The sequence below is a fragment of the Protopterus annectens genome, chromosome 9.part0 (genome assembly GCF_019279795.1).
Source record: "Protopterus annectens isolate FY-2018-M chromosome 9.part0, PAN1.0, whole genome shotgun sequence".
Lineage (NCBI taxonomy): Eukaryota > Metazoa > Chordata > Ceratodontiformes > Protopteridae > Protopterus > Protopterus annectens.
The window spans coordinates 1,044,716,562-1,044,739,843 of record NC_056743.1 but is presented as its reverse complement, the minus strand read 5'-3'; the positions used below and the strand labels follow the sequence as shown (position 1 = coordinate 1,044,739,843).

At 40.3% G+C, this 23,282-nt stretch overlaps 1 protein-coding gene across 1 annotated transcript; it reads right to left on the bottom strand.

The window, feature by feature from the left end:
• Window positions 1–15,280: 15,280 nt before the first annotated feature.
• Window positions 15,281–22,214, bottom strand: KRT18 (keratin 18). The gene is made up of 7 exons (XM_044083845.1): window positions 21,704–22,214; window positions 18,699–18,781; window positions 18,468–18,624; window positions 17,913–18,077; window positions 16,587–16,712; window positions 15,898–16,127; window positions 15,281–15,532 (listed from the first exon to the last, which is right to left on the bottom strand). The coding sequence occupies exons 1-7, from the start codon at window positions 22,133–22,135 to the stop codon at window positions 15,406–15,408; spliced, it is 1,320 nt and encodes a 439-aa protein (XP_043939780.1). The 5' UTR covers window positions 22,136–22,214; the 3' UTR covers window positions 15,281–15,405.
• Window positions 22,215–23,282: the final 1,068 nt, after the last annotated feature.

Sequence of the window (23,282 nt, the reverse complement as noted above, 5' to 3'; positions counted from 1 at the left end):
TGTGTGCTGTCGTACTGGGTATGAAGTTTGAAAATTCCTGAGTCTATGCCCCTGAAAGTTAGGAATAGCATTATAAAACTTAGAAATGTTTTATCATTTCTGCTCTTGTTTGAACTCAATTCAAAAAAAGGATTACATTTTTGCAAAATGTGCTTTACATGATTACAGCCAGGAATTATTAGTGCTATTGTGCAGGGGCAGCTGTTGTTTAATTTAACCAAACAGCAAATGAAACAATTTTGGATTGAATTCCTATGTACACTGTCGTCTATATTTTGCCCAAGGAACATAAATAAATTAAAAAATCCACCATGTTCTAACTGTATCTTCCATAGCTTCTTTAACCAGTCATATTGCCTTTTTGTTTGACCCTATATTAAATCCTTATTTACAGAGAGTTTATTATAATGTTAAAAACAGAGCACATATACTATAGAGACTAATACAAGTTGGTTGGCATAAGGAATAATATTGTTAACAGTGGCCATAACTAAGATGCATACCTCAAGCCATCAAATATATATTTAAAAAAGTCCATTTCAAAAATAGGGAGAGAAGGTCCAAGGACAAGTTTTATACTGTTACTTCTGCATTTTTGCCTTATAAACAATTACTTTTAACAATTATTTTTCTCCTGGACACTAGTACAGCAATAGAAGCATGGTATGTCTCAGCATATACAATAGAGAATTCATCTGGTTTAGAGATTTTTTTTATACTGCAGTGGTGGTGCTGCGGTAGCGTTGTTGCCTCACAGTAAGATGTTGTCCTGTTTGATTCTCAGCTAGAGTGTCTTGTGTGTGGAGGCATGCATGAATGGGTGTACCTTCATTGAAAGTTGTGTGTCAGGGCCGGCAACTTGGCACGTAAAAATCTACTGCCAGTCATTAACGGACCAGAGTTCCACTGTGGCAACCCCTAACCGGGCAAAGCTGAAAGACACAAACAAACAAACTAAGGTAGAATTTTACATCCAGTATACTTATAATCAACTGTTTATATATAGAGGCAAAATAAAAAAAATGTATGAACTTTTTATGACATTTAAATAAAAATGACTGCGGCTTAGAATTTACAGGAAATGCAAGCCAGTCTAAAAAAAATTTCCTTGATGTGCCCCTTAAAGGCATGGCTAGTTGGATCTTTATAAAGTAAAGTACATTGGAAGCTCAAATGTGGCTCTAGTTATCAATCAACATTATGTTTTTAAATCACTACATTATGGGAAACTCTATAGGGTTGAGATTAACACCACTTTATATGAGGATTTTAAAGGAGACACTGGATTAGCTGGAGAGATTTTTGAACAAGGGGGAATTCATGAACATGGTTTGATAACTGTATCAAGAAATTAGAGCTTACAAGTAAAGTATCACAAGGGAGAATAAAAAAATACTTGCAGTTGGAAGAAGAAAACTGAAAATATGAAAGAATAAAGGCCTCATTTTTATATCAACGTGTAGTGAATTTATGTCAGGGTTACAGTATTACATCATATGCCTATTATAGCAAGGGATACAGTCATGTCAAGTGTTTTTAATACATTTTTCATACTGAAGAGGCAGAAATTTGAGAGATATGTTTATAAACAGCAATTGTGTGAAAAGAACAAAAGCAATTAGGTAAAGAACTCTTTTCATGTGGACATTGGTGTGCATCCACTGAGATGTAATTTATATTTATATAATCACCCTTTACCCTCCCCTTCCCTCCTCACTCAGTCTCTCAGACCTGTTATAACATGCTTAAACTACCTCACTTTATCTCAACTCCAAATACATATCCAACTGACTTAGACCTAGCTTCCTCTCACTACCACATATACTACTCACTCAGTCTCCTCTATCCTCCACTTCCATCCCATTAGCCCTTGTAGCTTGCTCCACCTTCATGTGGAACTTCTGCTTTATATCTGCTTGGGTTTAGTGCAATATTTGTATAGAAGATTTAGGTACATGAGTTTAGAACAGTATCTGTTTGAGCTTAGTACTATCTATATATACATCCTACTTTTATTCCTAGCCTTCAGCTAGATATTGGTATATCTGTTCATTACTATGTTTCATATTGTATGTATAGCTAATGCTTGCTGCAGTATGTATTATTTGCTATTGTATGGCTGAGGACATGAGGATCTGGTTAGCTGATAGATAATGCTCTACTTCAGATGAGTTGGGGAAGCAGGGACACCTATACCTAGCAAGCAGGGCATCACTGCACAGGAAAGGGATCCCCAGTGGTGCTCATGGGTCTAAAGGAACCCATGGTGTGCAGCCCAGACTGCCCCAACAGAATCTGCCAGTAGCAGGGGAAGCCACTAGTCCAGGTACACATCCAGCACCTATGGTTAAATGTTATGAATGCAACCAGTGGGGCCATGTAGCATATAGATATCCATGGAGGGAAGGTGGGGAACAAAAGGTGAGGGAGCCTGTACGTGGGAAAGACAAAATGCCAACAGTAGGTTGTCTTCAGACAACAAGGGTACCAAACTACCACACGAGGTTATATCGTATCGTAGTGAATGGCAAAGAGGCCATTGCTAAGAGAGACACAGCCGCTGACATAACCATTGTGAAGCCTGCAGTGGTTAACATGGAGGTTTTGGTCATGTGTCTGTATTTGACTGGTTATTTTTTTGAGGACGTATTTTAAACTGGATAATTAAGTGATTTGATTAATTATTTTAACTTGTCTGATGAAGTCTTGTATTTTACAAGATGAAACTGCTTACTGACTATTTTGGTTCTTTGATACATGTGGATATTACATTTTTGTATTTCTATGCAGTTATCGACAAGCGTGATTTTTTTCTGCACTCTTATTTTGGTGAATTGTCTGGAGCTGGCATCTCAAGAATGACTGTTTGTTTTGAAGGGTCTGGTCATAAGCCTGAACTGGTAAATAAATGACCAACATAAGTAACTTCTTGTAGCCTGAATTTGCATTTCTGTGGATTGAGTTTAAGATTCACTTGACGTGCCCTTTCTGAACTTTTCTGAGGTTTCTGTCATGCTCAGCATCACTATGACCTCCTACTAGTATGTTATCTACTATAATAACACAAGGATATCCAGAAAAAATTTGCTCCTTTGCACGTTGAAAAATTTCACTTGCAGAATTTATCCCAAATAGCATTCTCAAACATCTGTACCTGCCAAATGAAGTACTGAAAGTAGTGAGCAGTGATGATTTCTTGACAACCTGAATTTGCCAAAATTAACTCTCTGCATCTAAGACAGAAAAAAAACAGTAGCATTTGGAATCAAGGCTACAACTTCTTCGACTGTGTGCATTGGATGATGGGGTCTTTTCAATAGTTTGTTCAAATCTCATGGATCAATACATATTCTGATGTCATCTGAGCTTTTTTTGTGAACTACCACCATGGAAGATACCCATCCAGTTGGAGTTGCAACTGGACAAAAAAAATCACACCTTGTCGTACCATTTTATCTAGCTCGGCTTTGACTCTGTCCTGTATGGCTATTGGAACTTTATGTGCTGGCCTGACAATTGGACTGACATCTGCGGACGGCACAGTGGTGCAGCGGTAGCATTGTCACCTCACAGCAAGAGGTTCTCTGGTTTGATTCTCATCTAGGGTGCCTTCTGTGTGGAGTCTGCATGTCTTCCCTGCATTAATGTGGGTTTCCTCTGGGTGCTCTGGTTTCATCCCAAATTACAAATGTTACAAAGATGTGCATCTGTATCATTTCTCTCCAGGCCTCTGCTGAAAACTGTCTCATTCCAAGTCATACTTTCCTGGTTAACAAATGTTAAATAAAATAAATCTGAGTCTAACTTCATGGAGTACACAATTGGAAGCTTGCCTAATTTGTCTTCAAAAAGATCAGCATAGGTCGAAAAAATGTGTTGGGCAAAATTAGAGTAGTGGTCTTTTAAGCTAACTTAATGGACTTCTTAAATGAAAGCAGTCCCATTCTCAAAGTGTCTCTGAGCCCTAATAATGACTGGACTTGCCTCTTGACCACATAAAATAACAGGCCATAGCTTCTTCCAGCAGAGTAACATGAAAGCACTACTTAGCCTTCAGTCTAAATTTCTTCACCTCCATAAGCAACAAGCTACACAAACACCTTGCCAAATCAAGCCTTTCACCATGACACTGTGTCTACTTTGAGCTCTGTGGGTTTGCCATTCATCTGAACAGTACAAAATACTTCATTCTTTGTCCTTAAATCTACTGCATTGATCATTTCATGAAGGACTGACACCCATCCACATACAGAGTAGGGCTGCAGCTCTCTAATTGATCAACTTGATTCTTAAAATGTTCAAACTCGTATTAAAAACAAAAAACTGTTACAACACGAAGAGACAAGAATTTTAAAAACATATTTGAAAATTTGGAGAAAGTTACAACTAAATGCCTGCCCGTACTGTAAATATATTCATGTAGGTACATCAATAGACATTCAGATTAACAACAGTAACAATAAAAAAGTGTTGAAGAGTACGGGCAAATTTAATTGTAACTCTAAAATGGTCGTATATTTATCTAAGTGCCTACACTGTCCCAGTTTCTATGTAGGCAAAACTAAACGTAGACTGAGGAACAGAATATACGACCATTTATATAGTATTAAAAAATGTAACCAGGATTGTGCATTAGCTAAACATGTTCAAGAAAATCCTAGTCATTTTTAAATTTTGGATTTTAGACCAAATGGCACCAAAAATAAGGGGTGGACCAACAGAATTAGAAAAGTTGGAATTAGTATGGCAAATACACCTAAACGCATATGAGCCCAGACTCAACGATATGTGTTCAATTATGCCTATCTTAAAAATTAAAAGTTTATGTAGATAGTAACATGCTAGCATCTGTTTCATTGATTGATATGTATGTACTGCTGTCTAAATAGGAATAATATTGGGAAGCTTAATAACTGTTGTTTTTATCATTATTACTACTATTACAATGGTTAAGAAGATTTTTGAAAACATATAACACACGTATTTATACTACACTAGGATGACTTGAAAATGTAAATGGTTTTATTTGCTCTGCGATGCCTTTAGAGTTTTTACCTTAAGTACCAATCATTAGCGGACCGGAGTTCCGCTGTGGCGACCCCTAACCGGGAAAAGCCGAAAGACACACACACACTTTAAGTATCTTTAATATTATAGCGTAGCCCTTTTAATTTGTAGTAAGCAGGGATCAGCCGACTTGACATCATAGATATTTAAATCACTTTGTAATTGTATATGTATCTGAAGAAGTTCAAAGAATTACATTGAACGAAAAGCGCTTCATTAATTAAAGGATTGTACCTTTCAGTAGGTTGCCACGTTTCATTTTTTGTTCTTAATGTTCCCTTTTAATAAAAGAATGTGGACTTTTTGATTTACAAAACCTTTTGAAATTACATTTCTTGCATTGCTGACACTTGACCAGAAGCTAAATATTTCTCCCTTTTAGATTCATAACTTCCACCACAATTATGACAGTTGACAATGAAACTGGGTGGGGGCCCATGATTTGAGTTTGCTGACTCCCTCTCATGCTTCACTGAGGCTGTGCAAACTCTGGGGTTTAACAGTGAGTGATGCAGGGGCTACAGTTGCTGCCATGTGCTTTGGTCTATTTCTTTTTAACATGCTGCATACTATCAACATGAGCTTTGTCACTGTGCCGCCTTCTAGAGCTGTTCTCATTTGTAAGCATATTTGTGTGCTTTTCTGTGAGCTCATATATCGGACAAATCTCAATGACCTTATTTAAAGTTAAATCTCTATCACAAAGCAAAATCTTTCGCACAGCGTCATCTTTAATACCACACACAAGTATGTCCTTTATCAACTCATCCCTTAAATCACCAAATCTGCATGTTTTAGCTTTGTTTCTCAGGTCAGTTACATATGCTGCAAATGTTTTACCAGACTTTTGATCCCTTGTGTAAAATACATGCCTTTTCATTGTAACATTTGTCTGGGGGTTATACATTTCCCTAAATTTACATTTTAAGCACTCCGGGTCCTCCCTTGACTCAGCCTGTACAACAATATGATGGTTCCCCCTCTCCTGCATAGATAGCAGGTCAATACATAAATGAACATTCCCTTTTTATGGCTTCTGACCCAGCTAAATTAAGTAGAATAAATGCCTTTGTATGGTCATTGTTATGTCGTACTCTTGCTCAAACACTGTCCAGTTCTCAGCAATATTACTGTCAAACAATGCACTGGGTTTTCAAAATCCATCTGCCATGTCCACAAAGTATGTACAAATACACTGAAAATATGGCCCTTGCAATTATGTACTGAAACTGTTCTGTGAGCATGTAACAGCATTCAAATGCACAATAAACTCTTTGAAATACTGTACTTTGCAAAACATGCCCTGTAATGGCTGTATTCTGCAAAATAACTTTACTGTAATACTGCACAAACATGCAAACGCTTTATACACTTCTGATAACTGACATCTTTGAGTAATATGAAAAATACATGCTTTGTGAAAATGCAGTAGTTTCCTCTTATTTTATTCATTTCATGCAATTACTTTTTGTAGCCCCTCCTTGCAGCACAGACACCAGTCTCGCAGTGTCTTTACAGAAGTGTGGTCTCCAGAGCTATATGGAGTACTTCTGCTGTAGTCTCACTAATTTACTCTTTAGAGGAAAAAGTTTCCATTTCTGTCTCTGCATCCTAGTATTTCCAAGTTTCCTTTACTATCACTTACAATTATTAATATATCAATTAGTTAGGTGCTCAGTGGCAGACACTATCTATTTCTAATCAGACACTGACTCTACTTTTTAAACATTGATACAGTAATATATCTTGGAAATTGCATATATTCTAGTTGATTTTTCTCTTTAAACTGTTGATGCATTTGCTTTACTGTTTCTTGAGTAGTTAATACCTAGTAAGGATTTATTCAAAGATATCCTCTACACTGTTGATGCATTCTTACTGTTTTTGTTGAGAAGTTAAAACCTACTTGTTGGGGCTTATTCAATGATGTATTGCTGCTACGGTTTGAACACAGTCACTGCTCCTTAATGTATATATTCCACAGTCTACACTTAATAAACTAGTGCCTTACTACTACATTTTATAAACTCCTACCTATCCCCCCCCCCCCAGCTATTTCAGCCTTTTCTCCCACGCCAGCTCTGCCTACCGGCCCAGCCTTCCTGGATTCTCCAAGATCTTTATCTAGATTGCAAGGTTTACCTTGTTTGCCTGCTCCCTACAGGGACACTCTTTCTCCCAGGAGAGAGCTAGAGGAAAAGAAATCAAAAATAAACTGGTACAATCACTACCACATTTGGTCTGAGATTAATGTTATATTGTTCTATTATTCTATCACTTGCCTGGTGCTAGTGAAGGGACCCTACCAGAGACACCTGCAGCCTTGCCCTTATTACCGGGTCCTCCCCTAATAATCCACCTCACCCCTGGTGTATTTTTCTATACCTGACCTGCCTTCCTCCTTTCACCATTCGGTCTGAGTAATGGTTCCTCTCTTATGAACTCAGGTTCTATCCACTAGAAGGTAGTGTTTATCCATCTACCTAATCATACTCCACTCCTTCCCTTGCACTTCAGAACCACGTTTTAACATCCCTCCCTATACTAGCTGCTAAACTTCAGCTCTATTCATTCTTCCCCTACTTTGTCTTCTTTTTTTTCCTTATACTGTACTCCAAGAGTCACTTTGACCACCTTGCTTACCTTCCTCAGTTACCTCCACCAACTGATTTTTTTCACTGTCCTGCTGCCAACCTTCCTTAGGTGCATCCCACTCCGTTCGCCCTGTGGGCTCACTCCACTCCCCTACACCCAAATCTCACCCACCCCAACTGCATCTAAACTTATACCACCCAAACCACTCCCACTTCCTCCCAAACTATACCAACCACATCTGCTTCCTCTCCACCAATTATACCCCTCCCCTTCACCACAATATCCCCCTCACCTCTTTTCCCCTATACTACATACAAGACTACTTCAAAACAAAATCATGACTGCAAAACACATTCTTAATCCATCTACTATTACTTCTCATCCTTACACCCACTACCTCACCCAACCCAACACTACAAATCATCTAGCACCCTCTCACTCAACCAGCTCACTCCCCTCTTCTCACTTAAAATCATTTAACTCAATAACCGCTGAACTCTACCCCATTAACTCCCATCTATTTTTTCACTACAAACTAAACACTTAACTCCTGAGACCCTTTCTAAGCTCCAATATCTACTATCTAAAAACAGACAACCTTCAAACAAGGCAGTCCAAACACATTAGTAACTTAATTACCTTACAACCATACTGCTATCTGGTGACATGCACCCTAACCCAGACCCAACCACCACCACCTCTACATCTAAATCCATTCTACTGGCTTCTCTAAATGCCCAAAGCATAGCGAACAAAATCCCCAATCTTCACACATGGCTTCTTCACAATAAACCTGATATCTTAGCTATTTTCAAAACCTGGCTAAAACCTCATATAAAAGACATTGAAGTTCTACCACCAAACTACTCAATCAGAAGACAGAACCCATAAAAAGGGTGGTGGGGTAGCTTTACTCTATTCTTCCACCCTATCCATTACTCCCTATAACAAACCCATTCCAAATGTCTCCAATGCAGAACTAATATTAGCTCTATTTCAATTGAATAAACAAACAAATGCGCCTAATTTCACTTTACATCCCCCCAGGTGACTGTCTCAGTTTTAGAAGATATCTTATCCTGGCTTTATCAGCAATTAAACTATTATGGGTGATACCAATATAAATTGGTCTTCCGTTCACTCCTCTCCACATCACAAACATTAACCTTTATCAATACTCTCAGCTCATCAACCAGACTACCAGACCCTCTAAAGACTTCACTAGTGGCAGTATCCTAGAGTGGATTCTAGTATTTCATCCCCATAATTACACCATCAGTGGAACTCTACCCAACTCCCTCACTGACCATCTTCCCATCTACACTAAACGTCTTCCATGTCCACTACAAACACAACTACATCTGCACTCGCAACCTAAAAAAACTTTAACCCTGTAACCTTCTCAGACTCTCAAATAAATTTGAACCCACTAAAAACTCTACCCGTGGATAATGCTGTTGCATATTTCAACACAACTTTCCTAAATCTCCTGGATAGTTTGGCCCCCATAAAAACCAAAATAATATGAAACAAACCCCCCCCCCTGGTTAACAAAAGATACACTAACTGCCATGCGACAGATAAAAAACCTGTGCACGATACCAAAGAAACAAAACTCCCTCTACCCTTAATGAATTCAAAACTCGCAACAAAGTTAAAAAGCTTATCACAATAGATCGACAAAACTACTCCATACTTCAAAATAAAACCAATCCTCAGAAATTCTGGAAAGGCAATAAACTCCTAAAACCTGGCACAGCAGAAAACCCAAGCTCAGACCCAAATGCTCCTGATATCAATCTCGCCATGCAATTTAACTAAGACTCTCTAAACTTACCACAACCTTTTCCAATAACATATCACCCTCTACAGCTACATCCCACCTACTATCTCCCCCCTCACTTCCTCTCAACTCCCACCTTTTCCCCTAAAACCCATCCCTACCTCTACCATAAAAACTCCTGCAAAAGTTAAAACCTTGTTCTAATGCACCTGATAACATACCCTCATCCTTCCTCAACACTGCTGCTGAATCCATTGCCTTCCCCATCAGCATCCTAATAAATCGCTCTATACAAGAAGGCCTTGTTCCCACACTCTGGAAAAGATCCTTCATCATACCCTTGCATAAAGGAGGCAAAAAATAACTATCACTAACTTCTGTCCCATCGCCATCCTCTCCTATATCAAAACTTAGAAAAATGTATCTCTCCAACTCCTTCCCTATCTTCTAGATAATAACTTAACCTCCACACAATGTAGCTCCAGACCCAGCCACAGCACCATGACTGCCCTCCTTTCCTTCCTGGAAACAGTAAATACAGCTAGAGATTCTGGTTCTAATGTATCCACCCTCCTGCTAAACCTCTCTAAAGCCTTTGATACCATATCTCAGAGTCTTCTCCTTACCAAGCTTTCTAACCTAAACCTATCACCTGCCTCTATCCCTTGGTTCTCCAGCTCTCTCTCCCATAAACAAGCTGTCAAATGGAAAACAGCCACCTCCTCCTTCCAGAACACACCCACTGGGGTCCCCCAAGGTTCTATCTTGGGTCCTCTCCTCTTAAATATATTTATAAATTACTTCTTCCACTCAATTCCCCATGCCAAACTCATATGCAGATGATTCTACCATAATCTGTTCAGCCACATCCATTCCTACTCTTAAAACCCAAGATGCCTTCTCTACTACTGAACAGTGGATGAAAAATAGCCATCTAATACTCAATGCATCCAAAACCACTTATATTTACCCCCTCAAAAAAAAAAGACAAAAATTTACTCAGCCAAAACACACCTCTTGAACTAGCATCTGAAAGCAAGCTACTAGGGGTCCACATAGATGACCACCTCAAATTCAATAGCCATCTACTACTAAACAAAAAACCCACTACAAACTTAGCATGCTTTATCGACAATCAATTCCTCCCTACATAAGCTCACTCTTGCTACATTCCTTATTCCTTCCCTTCTATACGGTGCCCCTCTTCTAACAAACCTCCAATCATCCCTTAAAACAAAAACTGTCCTCATTGCCAAATTTGCAACCAGCCACAAAGCATCAACCCACCACTGTGCATCTCTCCACAAGCTAAACTGGCTCTAGCTTCCTAACCATCTCACCTTCACTCAGCTCACCTTTGCCCACACTCATTTTCCATCCATCCCTCTGTCCCTCACTCTGCTCCACCTTCAAAATGCATATCACAAGATCCAATAACCAAAATCGGATAGAACTTTACAAACCTCTTCAGTCTCCTGGAAAAGCCTGCTATCCTTTGCCCTAGCAAGGCAATGGAATTCCCTTCCCCCCTCCATCCGCACCACTAACCTCCCAGCTTTTAAAAAATCCCTGCACACATACTTAACATCCTCCTGGGAATGCTCCTGCTCTCATCCCTCCTAGTCTAGCCTGCCCCCTATAGACAGCCACATCAGATACAACCAAATACTATAAATATACAAACACCACCTAGTAATTCTTAGATTCTTCTATTCCATTCAAGATACTACATATTTTACTACAGCGATGCTATGCTTGTCACACATAATGTAACTAAAGTATCCTTCATGCAGCTGCTTAAACCTTGTTGGCTGTTGAAGCACCCACCAAGAGGATAAGATGAAAGGACCAAGGATAACCAGCAGAGCTCGTGCACAGGAAAAAAAACAGTTTATTCCAATCAAGGTTTAGCACTTTCAACTAGATATTCTAGTCTTCATCAGAACCATAAAACTACATACTAAACAGATTTAAATAGCAAGAGTAGTTCAAAAAAGGTGCCAAAACATTTAAAGGTATAATACACAAAAAATTTGACTCACCAATTAACACTAAAAACCATAATACATATAAATAAATCAAACCTTGTCATTTAAAATACATATAAATTCTCATTTAAACCCTTAAAAGATTGTTTTACGTTTGATGATTAGTATAAAACCATTTTTAATGTTGTCTCAGTAATGTTGAAGGTATACTCTCCATGTGATATTGTTTGCGGTGATTTAAGTTATTCACCATTCCATTATGCAGGGGTTGATTTTTATTTTTATTTATTATTACTATTACTAACCATTACCATCACATTTATTTTTATAAGTATGTTTGAACATCAAACGTAAAACAAAATCTTTTAAGGGTTTAAATGAGAATTTATATGCATTTTAAATGACAAGGTTTGATTTATTTATATGTATTATGGTTTTTAGTGTTAGTGAGTCAAATTTGTGTATTATACCTTTAAATGTTTTGGCGCCTTTTTTGAACTACTCTTGCTATTTAAATCTGTTTGGTATGTAGTTTTATGGTTCTGATGAAGACTAGAATATCTAGTTGAAAGCGCTAAACCTTGATTGGAATAAACTGTTTTCCTGTGCACGAGTTCTGCTGGTTATCCTTGGTCCTTTCATCTTATCACCCACCAAGAGGAGAAAATGCTGAGAGAAGAAAGGAGCCACTTGAGATTAAGTATTTTTCCTCTGTTTGCCAAGTTTTCTGCATAGCCGCCTATTTTGAGCATTTTCTGGCTTGTTACTTGATTTCTGTATTAGTAACTGTATTTAGAGGACAACCTAGAGCTGTTAACTGAATTTCCTGTTTGCACTTATTTCTCAAAACTGTCTTTGGCCTAGCACTCTTGCGTGGGGTCATTTACTGCACTGTTATAACTTGATACTGGTGAACCTCTGCTATCTGAAAAAAAATCTTGCTTTTTTCCCCACAGGCTTGCTGTTCTTGAACCGTTTGTAAGTTTCTTGGAGGCCATTTTTTGCTTGGGCTAAAGGGAAGTCTCTGTTGATCAGTGGCAGTGAAAAACATTGAGCAGCCTCTGCCTGCCCCTGTGGGAGTGGCTACTGACTTGAAACTGTAGATTGGCCATTTTGGGTCAATTCCAAACTCCTTCATCTTCCTCTTAAAACCCTCTTTTGCCCATTTTTGTGCATAGTGCAACAGCGGGCAGTGCCACCTAATTGGGTTTAAATTATTCCTGGCTCCACAAAGTCTGCTCTTCACTTTCCCCCCTTAGAACTGCTCTCTCTCAATTTAAACACCATATTCTCATTCTAAGGCCCTTCACTGGTCCAATTAAGTAATCCTACAAATTAGCACCATTAAACCATAAGCACTGCTTACTCATACTCTACAATTACCCTGTCCTCTATTGGCCTGTCCTAATTTACTATTTTATTCTAGCATGTCCAAAGGTCAGCCAATGGTTCTCTCCAGTCCAGCTGGTGAACCTGGGAATTTTGAGGCAGTTACAACTGTCTCATGTACACGGACAACCCTCTCCTCCTCCAAACAGGTTCAAATATGAGATGCAACTAGCCAAACTGGAGGCTGAGCTCTCATCTCAAAACTGGTGTAACCAGTCTGGGAGGAGAAGGTAACCTCAACACAATTCCAGTATCACACAACAGCGAACCAAACAAAAACATACTGAGGCTCCAAATAAAAATCTACCTAAGCAACAGAGACCTCAAACACACACAACACACAGCCCACAAAGTCAGTGTGCCAAGCAGCCACAGCCCTTAAGGCTGAATAACACACCTGATACTCTTGTAATAGGTGACTGTCAAGACACACTGACGTCCCACTCACCAGGCTGAATAAAGAGAAGGTCACGGTGAGCTGCCCTTCGGGTGCTAGGATCCGCCACATAATGCAAGCACTCAGGTCACTCCAAAGCAAATACAAATAGGATTCAGTCATTGTACATGCTGGTGTGAATGACCAGAGACGTTCCTCCCTAGACTACATGGAGACAGAGGAGCTCTCTGATCATGTAGCCCAGGCTGGTATGACCCTGACCAGCATCTTACCCTCACCTAGAATGCCACAGTACAAAGACAAACAATTGGCTAAAATTTTGGTGTCATTCTAAGGGGATCCAGTGTCTGTCAGCCTGGGATGATATGCTTGACAAGCCACGTTGCTTTGCTAGGGATGGCTTGCACCAGTCACCACTGGGCTTTTGGATATTGGCAAAGGCTCTTGCCACCCCCATAGTGCCATTTTTAGGCAAAGGCTCAAAAGTCAAGCCCACCCCCATAGACAGCACAAGGAACAAGAAACTAAGGGTAATGCTGCTAAACGCCAGAAGTCTTAACCTCAAGATGCACGCACTCCAAGCTCTCCTCAGTATGGAGAACATTGATTGTGCAGTGACAGAAACCTGGTTCAAGGCTCCAGAGAGCACCCCAGCACTACCAGGCTATACCTCATATCATGCTTTTCGGCCCCAAAATCCGGACCGAACCACAAAAGGAGGGGGTTTCCATATTTAAAGGATATCCACACCTCCAGGTTAGTGGCATTGCACAAAGTATTGGAGACCATCCATGTGCAACTAACAGTGGGCAAGACTGCTTTTCAGTTTATAGCATCCTACCTCTGTCAAGAATCCCATTTGGCTTTCCTGAAAACATTAGAGAACATGAAGATCTCTAAACACCATTATATGCACTTCAAGCCCCAGAACCTTAGCCCAAAAGTTCCTGGAAATTATAAACTCAAATGCTATGGAACTAGTCACCACTCGAGGGGACAACATACTAGACCTGATCATTACCAACATGGGGACTCTATGCTCCACACCAGAAGTATTCTCATTGGTAAGATCAGACCATAAATTAACTTCACTGGATGTCAGACCCCACCCCCAGCCCATTTTCTAGAAGTACTTTATCCTGCTCAGGATGGTAGTATTGAAGACCTATCCCAGCAGTGCAAGGGACAACAAATCTTTACCCATGGAAAAATCAAACTAGCCCATTTGCCTCAGTTCCACTCAACATGGAAAAGCCCACAAGTACAGCAGCAATAGCCAAGTATCCATTTAGCTTATAATCTCCCCAGTCTAGAACTTCACATTTCATACAAGTGAGACCTGAAGCATTCATACTTGGTGGCATTTCATGCTTCCTCAGGTTGAAGCTGCTTTCAGTTTCTCCCTTGTACAGCTTCAGCCATCTATTCCTTGCAAAGGATGGAATTATCCAACCCAGGGAGGATAGTCAGCTTTGTGCAGTTACTGCTGCACTCCTTCCCATCCTTTGATGGAAATCTCTAGACCTTTTGCATTCAGAGCAAATGCATCCATCTCCAGTCTGTACTTGGCAGATGAAACAGACTGGAAAACTAGGGGGTGAATTCCCCAATTATGAAAAGGAGGAGATCCACCCTAGAACTGAACTTATCCTGACCCATTTAAGTGCTTTATTTGGGACTTTAGCCAGCTTTCCACATTGCTACTAATGGGGCTTTATGCATCGTGATTTTACTCCCAAGACTGCTCGTCTCTAATCATTTATGTTTGGCTCTTTCCACACTACAGTTATCCAGTGACAGCCAGAAATGCAGGTCTTTGTTCAGGGTTCTTTTGTAGTCGAAGGAATTGATTCTGCAAGGGTGTCAGTGCAGTGAGTTGGGGGGACTCAAATACCACCAACTACGAGAGAGACATGAAGTGTACTTTTCTAGCTGTAGCTGGGAAACAGTTTCTGGATAAAAATGTAGCAGATAAGGTCATTTAGATTTGCTTTAGCACAAATGTAACTGCTGAGCCCAACTGACTTGAAGCATCTAGCTGACAAAAACCCAAGACATTGATTAAGCAAATTTTTTTTTTTATTTTAGTAAATTAAAGGGAAAAGGGAGTGATTAGTGAAAAAGGAATGACAAGCTATTCAATATTCCATAATGGGTTAGATTCCTCCATCTGAAGCCATGAAGCTTTACTTTGTCTCAGTTACAGTAGAATCTTCTACAACCTTTCCATCTACCAGCTTCTGTGTCGTCACTGTAACTCTCTGCACAGTCTGGACATTGCCAACTTTCATAGCTGACAAGGCATCCTGCAAACTAGGAAATAAAATACAAACATTAAAATGCAAAACAGATGCAGTTAGAAGCAACTAAATCCCTTCTAGACTGGAAATTCCTGAGAATACTACCACCCAGATATGGAAAATCCCCCTTTCCATAAATAAGGCAGAAAAGGTGCTTGCTTTGTCAGATGTCTAGAACCACCACAGCCAGTTTTCCTCACCCCAAGAGGTCACTCTATGCAGAGAAAGGAGAATCCCATTGACTATCCAGGTTTATCCACTGAAACCCAAACATTCCCAATAATGTTAAAATTCCAACAGCCAAGCTTGTCCTCTACTACCCATTAACTTATTAAATTTATACTCCCAGCTTATGGGCAAGGAGTCAGGACTCCATACCTTAGTGTATCAGAATCCTGTCCTTCCAGCAGGCGTCTGTATGTAGCAATTTCTACTTCCAGCTTCATCTTTGCATTTAGCAGCACCTCATAGTCCTGTGCTTGTCTCTGCATGTCAGTGCGAACCTGTGCAAGTTCTGCCTCAATTCTGCCAATGAGGGCACCAAGTTTTTCCATTTCCATGGCATAACGCAGTTCTGTGTCCCTTAGTGTATCTTCAAGTGATGCCTTCTGTTGTAAGAGAAAAAATTCAATTAGTTTGCATTTAGATGTCCAACTGTAAACACTTACCACTGCACTTTAGGTTTGGTGTACTTTAGCACCCAGAATAAAATTCACCAATACAGTGCACAAAAACTCTTACATAATGGGCCAAGAACCATTCTACAAACAATACAATGTTGAGTGTTAATTCCAAGACTAATACTTGCATAGACAAAGGACATCCAAAATCTGGACATTAATGTGGATAGTAAACAGTGGATAGTAAAACAGCACAACTTGCAAGGAAGAATATGGGATTTTTGGCAGTTAAGGTATTTTGCTTCTGAAAAAAAACTTGCCTAATTGGTTCCAATGTATATATCATGGAGTTAACAGGCCTGAAGATGGGTATACAGGGGAGCCAGCAGTTGAGGAAGGGGCAACTGCAGGTCACCAAGCAGTGACAAGAAAAAAGCCCAAGCTTACCATACTTCTGTTAGACTCTAGTTCAATCTCCAGAGACTGAATTCTGCGTCGCAGATCACTTAGTTCTGTCTTGGCGGTCTGGAGTGCTTCTGTGTTCTGTGAAGTTTCTACCTGGAAGGTTTCAACCTGTAATTGAAAATTAACATTGTGTCACAGCAAACTAGTCACATACCAGTTCTTTTAAAATCTTCAAGGTTTTCACAGCTGCCCTTATTGCAAAAACAGGTACTGCAAGCATACCTCATGCAACTTAATGTACAGCACTTCCTAGTTTTAAGAGACTACCACACATGAGCACTACACAATCACTTCCACTGGGCTAGTCACAGTCATAGCTCACCAACAACCCAGATTACACTAATGGGGTAGGTGCTGAAAGACATTCAGGAGGTGATGCTCAAGAGGGACATATGCAGCATTTGGGATTAGACCCAAATAAAAGGCAAACATCTGTTCGATATTGCAGAGGCTTGAACTGGAACCAAAGGACTACAAAACAGGGACAAGAATCCTCCTGTACAGGTCACCCAGCAAGCACATCTGGGGCTGTTTTAGCACAGCCAGTAGTCTTCTGATGGGCCATCTGCACGAGTCAGGATATTTGGCAAGTTGCAGTGGTCCAAATAAAAAAAAAAAAAAAAAAAACACACAAACATGACATTGGTAATTTAATCCATACAGCCAGTGGGGGAAGTGAATCCATACAGCCAGTGGGGGAAGTGAACAGCCCTTGTGTACAGCAACATTCCCCAATACTGCCAATAGAGGTTGGCAACTAGTTTACACCCCCCCCCCCCATTAGCTTGGCTTACACTTTGAAAAGACCTTACTTCTGCACCATTTGTAATAGCCGTTTTGATTGCAATACACTGCTCAGTTTCAAGTAGTCTAACTTGCAGGGCATTCACTGAATCCTTTACTACACCATGCCATGTGCCTGCCATCATACAGGGCAGTACAAGTATGCATATTCAAGGCAGTAAGCGAAGAACCAACCTGTAGTTCATACTGGGGATGAAGGATAGGATTGTGTAATCTTTCCTCAAGGTCGCTCATTACTAGACACACTGATCCAATGTTTTACTTTTGCTTACATTTTACACTCCTATTCAGGAGTTGCATGCTTACCATTCCTGGACTTACTCAACCAGTTAATTCTAGTAATGTACTTAGCAAGTTAACTTTGATCCATGTAGTATGGTGTAAACCGCTCACATTGCGGATGCATAAAGTCTGTTATTCTAGATAGAGAAGCTCTTACTTCACGCAATAGTAGGCTGCAAATGGGAGATTTATGAAAGCACAGCTTCTCACCAAGCTACTTACCTTACTTTGGTACCAGCGTTCTGCATCATCTTTGTTCCTGCTCATCAAGGCCTCATATTCTGCTCGAAGTGAGGCCATAATTTCTGCCAAATCAGTTCCCTTGGGGGCATCTACATCCACCTGGACACCACAGCTATTCACTTGATTCCTCAGAGCCATGACTTCCTATTTAAGGCAAATACAGATAAATGGTTAGCACTCCTTAGACAAAAATCCTCCTGAAGAATCCCATTTCCCAACCTGCAAAACAGTACTTAAAAAAAAATCAGGAGTCAAAGATGAAGGCATATCATGATTTAGTTCATGCCTGTCAAGACCACACACACTTGTAAATTTAAGAGACATGGGTCATGAAGTAGGGGTACTAAAGTGGACCAGCACTGCACAGTAAGAGCAGGACCCAGCTGCAGGCAACCAGAAGGAATTGCATACTTCACCACCCACCATCATAACAAGTCAAAGCAGTTGAGGTAGGTACCAGCACAGCATTTACAGTATCCAATAAGTCTACCAAATAACCAGATTTAAGACTTTGGAATAAAACAAAAATCTTACATCTTCATGGTTCTTCTTGATAAAGATAAGTTCTTCCTTGAGGGATTCTATTTCACTCTCCAGCTGCAGACGGCCCATATTAGTATCATCAATGACCTTTCGAAGACCATTAATATCAGACTCAACAGACTGTCTGATGGCTAGCTCAGCCTCCCACCTGCAGAGAAAACAACGAGTTAAACTTTAAAACTAAAAGCATGCAAAGCAGTAAACGTACTCCCAACAACTTACTTGACTCTGAAGTCATCAGCAGCAAGGCGGGCATTGTCAATAGCCAGGACCAGTCTGGCACTATCCACTGTAGTATCATAAATCTGCAAAAAAGGTTAAAAAATCCATTAACTGGCTGACATGGTAAATATCCACCTTGCATTCTTTTAAAGAACTAGCTCAGCACAGCTACCAAAAAGGAAATGTTCAAAGACTACAGAAAGCAACCAAAAATCCTGAACCTCTTCTGTAACACCTACTCTAAGCAGGATCACCACCCTGCACCACCTTAACCAGATGGTGCTTGTACAGACCAAGGGTTAGAATTTAGTTCACTGACTGGCCTAAAAAAGTCAGGGGGTCTTGCATGCAGCAGAGATTGAAGACTAAATGCCCCAGCATACTGGGATGCAGGTTTTTCACCTTCCAATGGCACTTCTGGGGACTTCTTGACAGATACAAGGTGGAGGAGATGTGCACAGATATGAACAAAATACAAAGGTCTTAACACTCATGGTAGTTAAGAACCCACCAGCTTGTTAGACAAGCCCCCCACCCAGACCTTCCACAGTATTGTCAATACCAGTTCACCCTTTAGTCAAGTTTAGTGATGCCCCAAAAGTTAGTGAGGGGAGGTATATACCATTGCCACACCTCCACCCCAAGTTTCAAAACAGCTCAAGTTTTTCTTGGGTGCAGGTAAGGATGCTACCCTTCACATGACTTGCACCAATAGAACTACCACCTTCTCACATGCCCTTTCAGGACAAACTAAAACCAGTATAAAACCACCATCAACAAAATACAGATTTGTGCAACTAGGCAAAGTTTAGTCTTAAAACTGCAGGACAAGGTTAAGAGGGAGATGCAACAAGTGCCCAAGTTTACAGGTGCAGTTAAAAAATACATGTGGTGCTCAAGGGTGGGGCCCCATGGAACCTTTGGTCAGTTTCCAGTAGGAAATATCAGCAAGCATAGCCCTCAACCTCTTGGCACAATATGGACAAAATATAAAGCAGGGGCAGCCTCAAAATTAGGACAACTTATATTGCCACAGCCAGCCTTAGACAACTAGCAAGGGCACTTTCCCAGCATTGTGTAGTTAGACCAGAAGGTGTCGGGGGTGCCATGGAGCCCTTTTGCCTAAGGGCACCAGTTGGAAGGAGACTCCTGAATACTGCTCTTGTAAGTTACTACAAAGGTCTCATTAGCATGCACTTTCTGAAGGATAGACGAATGAAACTCAAGACATTTACTGAAGTATGACTTGCCACAAAAAAAAAATAAATAAATTGCAGGTCACTGTGGCAGAGGTGATCTCTGCATAACATACAAGGCCATGTCAAACCCTGAGTTGGACATGCTCCACAAAAGAAATCCCAATCCCTCAGCCACACGCTCCAGGATCTAAACCTCATCACAATGAACCAAACATGCTTGGAGGGAGAGGTTCCTGACAGACTCCCCATGCATGTCAGAGCACCTCATTGGCCCTCTTCAAAAGGAACGATTGGATGGGAGATGGGAAATTCACCCTGGGGATCATGTCACCCTGCTAGACAGGGGTCCAGAGAAGTAAATATTGTGGGAAGAAATATCCAGGGAATTATGGCTAAGCTTGCATAGGCTCTAGGGCAAATAGCCTAGTACCAACCTGAGGAAATGCAAAATTTTGGACATTCTGCAAAAGTCTGTACAGTTGGGAGAATGTCCACACGCAATTACTGATTCATAAACAAGTACGTCTCTAGGTTAACACATTTCTGCTATAAACACCCCCCCCCCCCCCCAACACCTTAATGTGCAGTCTCTAGTTAACTTGAGAACCACGCCTTCTGGGCGTGGTAGCTCAAGAAAGCTGCAGTATGCAGGTAACTCGCCTAAAAAAAAATTCAGAACGGGAATTCGGACTAGGCCATCTAACAGAACCCAGATATTTTCAACAGCTATCAGTAACTATATTGAGATGAGAACTCAAAACTACAGCATCAACTGATGATATTAACGATAAAGCGACTAGTTTAGAAAGGACACGTTTATCGAATAAGCAAACCTATAGACACCTTTCAAGTCAAGTTTACTATGCATTGCACCACCAGTCCTTACATTAGGTGCAAAATCATGGCAATGGAGACGCGCTTTGAGTAAATCATTCTATAACCATAAGGCTGCCACCTTTTCAAATTGTTTACTTGACAAAATAAAAGCTTTTTTTTTAGTTGCTCGCGCTACTTATAAATTTCAGATACAAAAAAAGAAAAAGTAACAGGTAGAAAGACTAAGTGTTCAGCTCTCGAAAGTCCCTACAGTGACCTACTTCGGTAAATAGCCAGAGAAAGTTACACCACGGATGTGGGAAGGAAGTGACCCAAAGCTACGTTACGTAGTCCGTTACCACTATTTGCTTTTAGGCGCAACCGAGCCAATTCTTGTCACATACCAACTCATTTAGAAATGGGAGTCATGACCGAAAGAGTTCTGTCAGTAACCAAGGTGGTGACCCTTAAAATGGAGACTAGTACCGTTACTGCCTAGGCAATTTCAGCTACAATTAAGAGCTTAGATCTTTGCGCAAGCATTAGAAAGAGGGGCAAAAGCCAGTTACTCCCAAAAGTGACTAGGGTTACTAGAGTAAAACAAGGACTTTGCATAAATATACATTTTCTGAATATAAACACTTACGACTAGCATTAGGCAGCAAATCTAGTTGGTCAAAAAATAAAAAATACAAGGAAAGGGTTCTGTTAATCAGTGCCCTGGCAACTGATAGTCCTCACTTTCGACACTAGTACTAAAACAGCGGTGAATCGTGTAGTATATGGCTCAAGTTAGGGATTGGATATAAGCGGGCTACCATTTGCTTTCCGGTTAGCTAAACACTGTAAAGTGCAGCCTAACAAAAACTGTCCTTCAGATAAATGCTGTCCAATTACTACCAAAAAATGGAGAGAACAGCAAAACAAGTCTGGAACGCATTTATTCATATAAAACAGAAACACACAGGTAGTGTGCAATTTATCACGCACCTGATCACGCAGTTCTTTAATGATTTTTTCGTAGTTGCTGTAATCTCTTATACTTGGACCCCTTTTCTCCATCGCCTCCCGGATCTGTATTTCCAGCTGTTTGTTGGCATTCTCAAGTCTCCTAACAGTTTCCAGGTAGTTTGCCAGTCGATCGTTGAGTTCTTGCATGGTTTCTTTCTCGTTGGAGATAACTGCATTGCCACTTACGGTAAAACTGCTGCTTGCACCGAAACCACCAGCTCCTCCAAGGGCAGACCCAATAGTGCTATACCTGGTACTGGAGATCCTAGGGCCAGAGCTCGCAATACCAGAATAAGTAGTGCTAGCAGTGGATATCTTGGGGTAAGAACTACTGACCACCAGACTTCTGCTGGAGGACAAGGGTCTGGACGAGGAGACAATGGTCGATCTTGATGAAATAGCACTATGCATAGCTGCCGTTTAGTACTCTTCTCACTTGCAAAAACACTTACTTGCTACACGCTTCTCAAGGCACAATCTCATAGCCTTCTGCACGAATATTTTATAGGGCAAAGGACACTGTGATTGGTCAACTATATTTTAACCCTCCTCCGCAGATTCACACGTGGTCAGACTGATCCGTACCTAGGGAGAAAGGTTGAGTTTACTGAAAAAATAACCCCACCCGTTTTATTACACGCCACACCCTTTTCGAGCAAAATTCGAGCTCGTCGTTCACGTTTCTTCTTAATCTATAATATGCAGAAGAAGGATCGTAGATCTAGTCCCATTTTCACTTGGAGTTGGGGTGTCACTTCAGCAGTGGAAATGCAGCTTTGAATATAATTTTAAAATTAGATCGGCACAGTACATGTTTATTCGACTTTTCGAAGTGGTATTTGTATAAATTATTTTTATTTATTTATTTTAAATGTGTTAAACACGGTAGAGCACTAATCATAAATAACTCACGCATATGAAATCGTAAGCATTAAAAAGCATATCAGATACCCATCAAGGGGAACACTTTTTTTACGTTTCCCAACAGAAGATACTGATATACAAGTCACAGAATAGTGAAGTGATCTTTGTATATATTTAGTTTATTTATTTCATAAGGTATGGCCCCATAAACCAGTCTGACTTGAACATCGGTAAACCTAGGAAGAGCAAAAATAAACTCTAGGGCCAAAATCATTTCAATATGCATGTAAATTGTTGCATTTGAGAATTATGATATCTCACATTTTCCACTTCTGATTTCCCCAAATCAGCGTAACCGAGCCATTGGGATACTGGGACAATCGATCGGGATGCTGTGCTTCTCAGTATCTGCAGATAACCTGACTTTGCTGATCTGAAAATGTTTATCTCCTAAATTGATAACAAAAATACTGCCATAGCCTCAAATATTTACTTTTACTTTAGGTATGCAACAGGTGAGTAACTATTAATGCATTTCAAATCCGAGATGAAATGTAGCAGAATGCATACGTATTCTAATTAGTTAATTAAAAATAAAGGCTTATGAAAATCATTAACGTTGCTTGGCTTCTGGTTGATTTGTGCATTTAGAGCAATGCAGGAAATGGGCGTGCCTTCGCTGAAGGTTGGGCGT

What these genes read in the sequence shown, in the direction of transcription:
- KRT18 (XM_044083845.1), bottom strand. Translation starts at nt 22,135, where the DNA reads ATGCATAGTGCTATTTCATCAAGATCGACCATTGTCTCCTCGTCCAGA. An exon ending in TTAAAGAACTGCGTGATCAG is followed by an intron (nt 18,782 to 21,703) that starts GTGCGTGATAAA and finishes CCTTTTTTGCAG; the next exon opens with ATTTATGATACTACAGTGGA. An exon ending in CAGGATTCTGATACACTAAG is followed by an intron (nt 15,533 to 15,897) that starts GTATGGAGTCCT and finishes TTTATTTCCTAG; the next exon opens with TTTGCAGGATGCCTTGTCAG.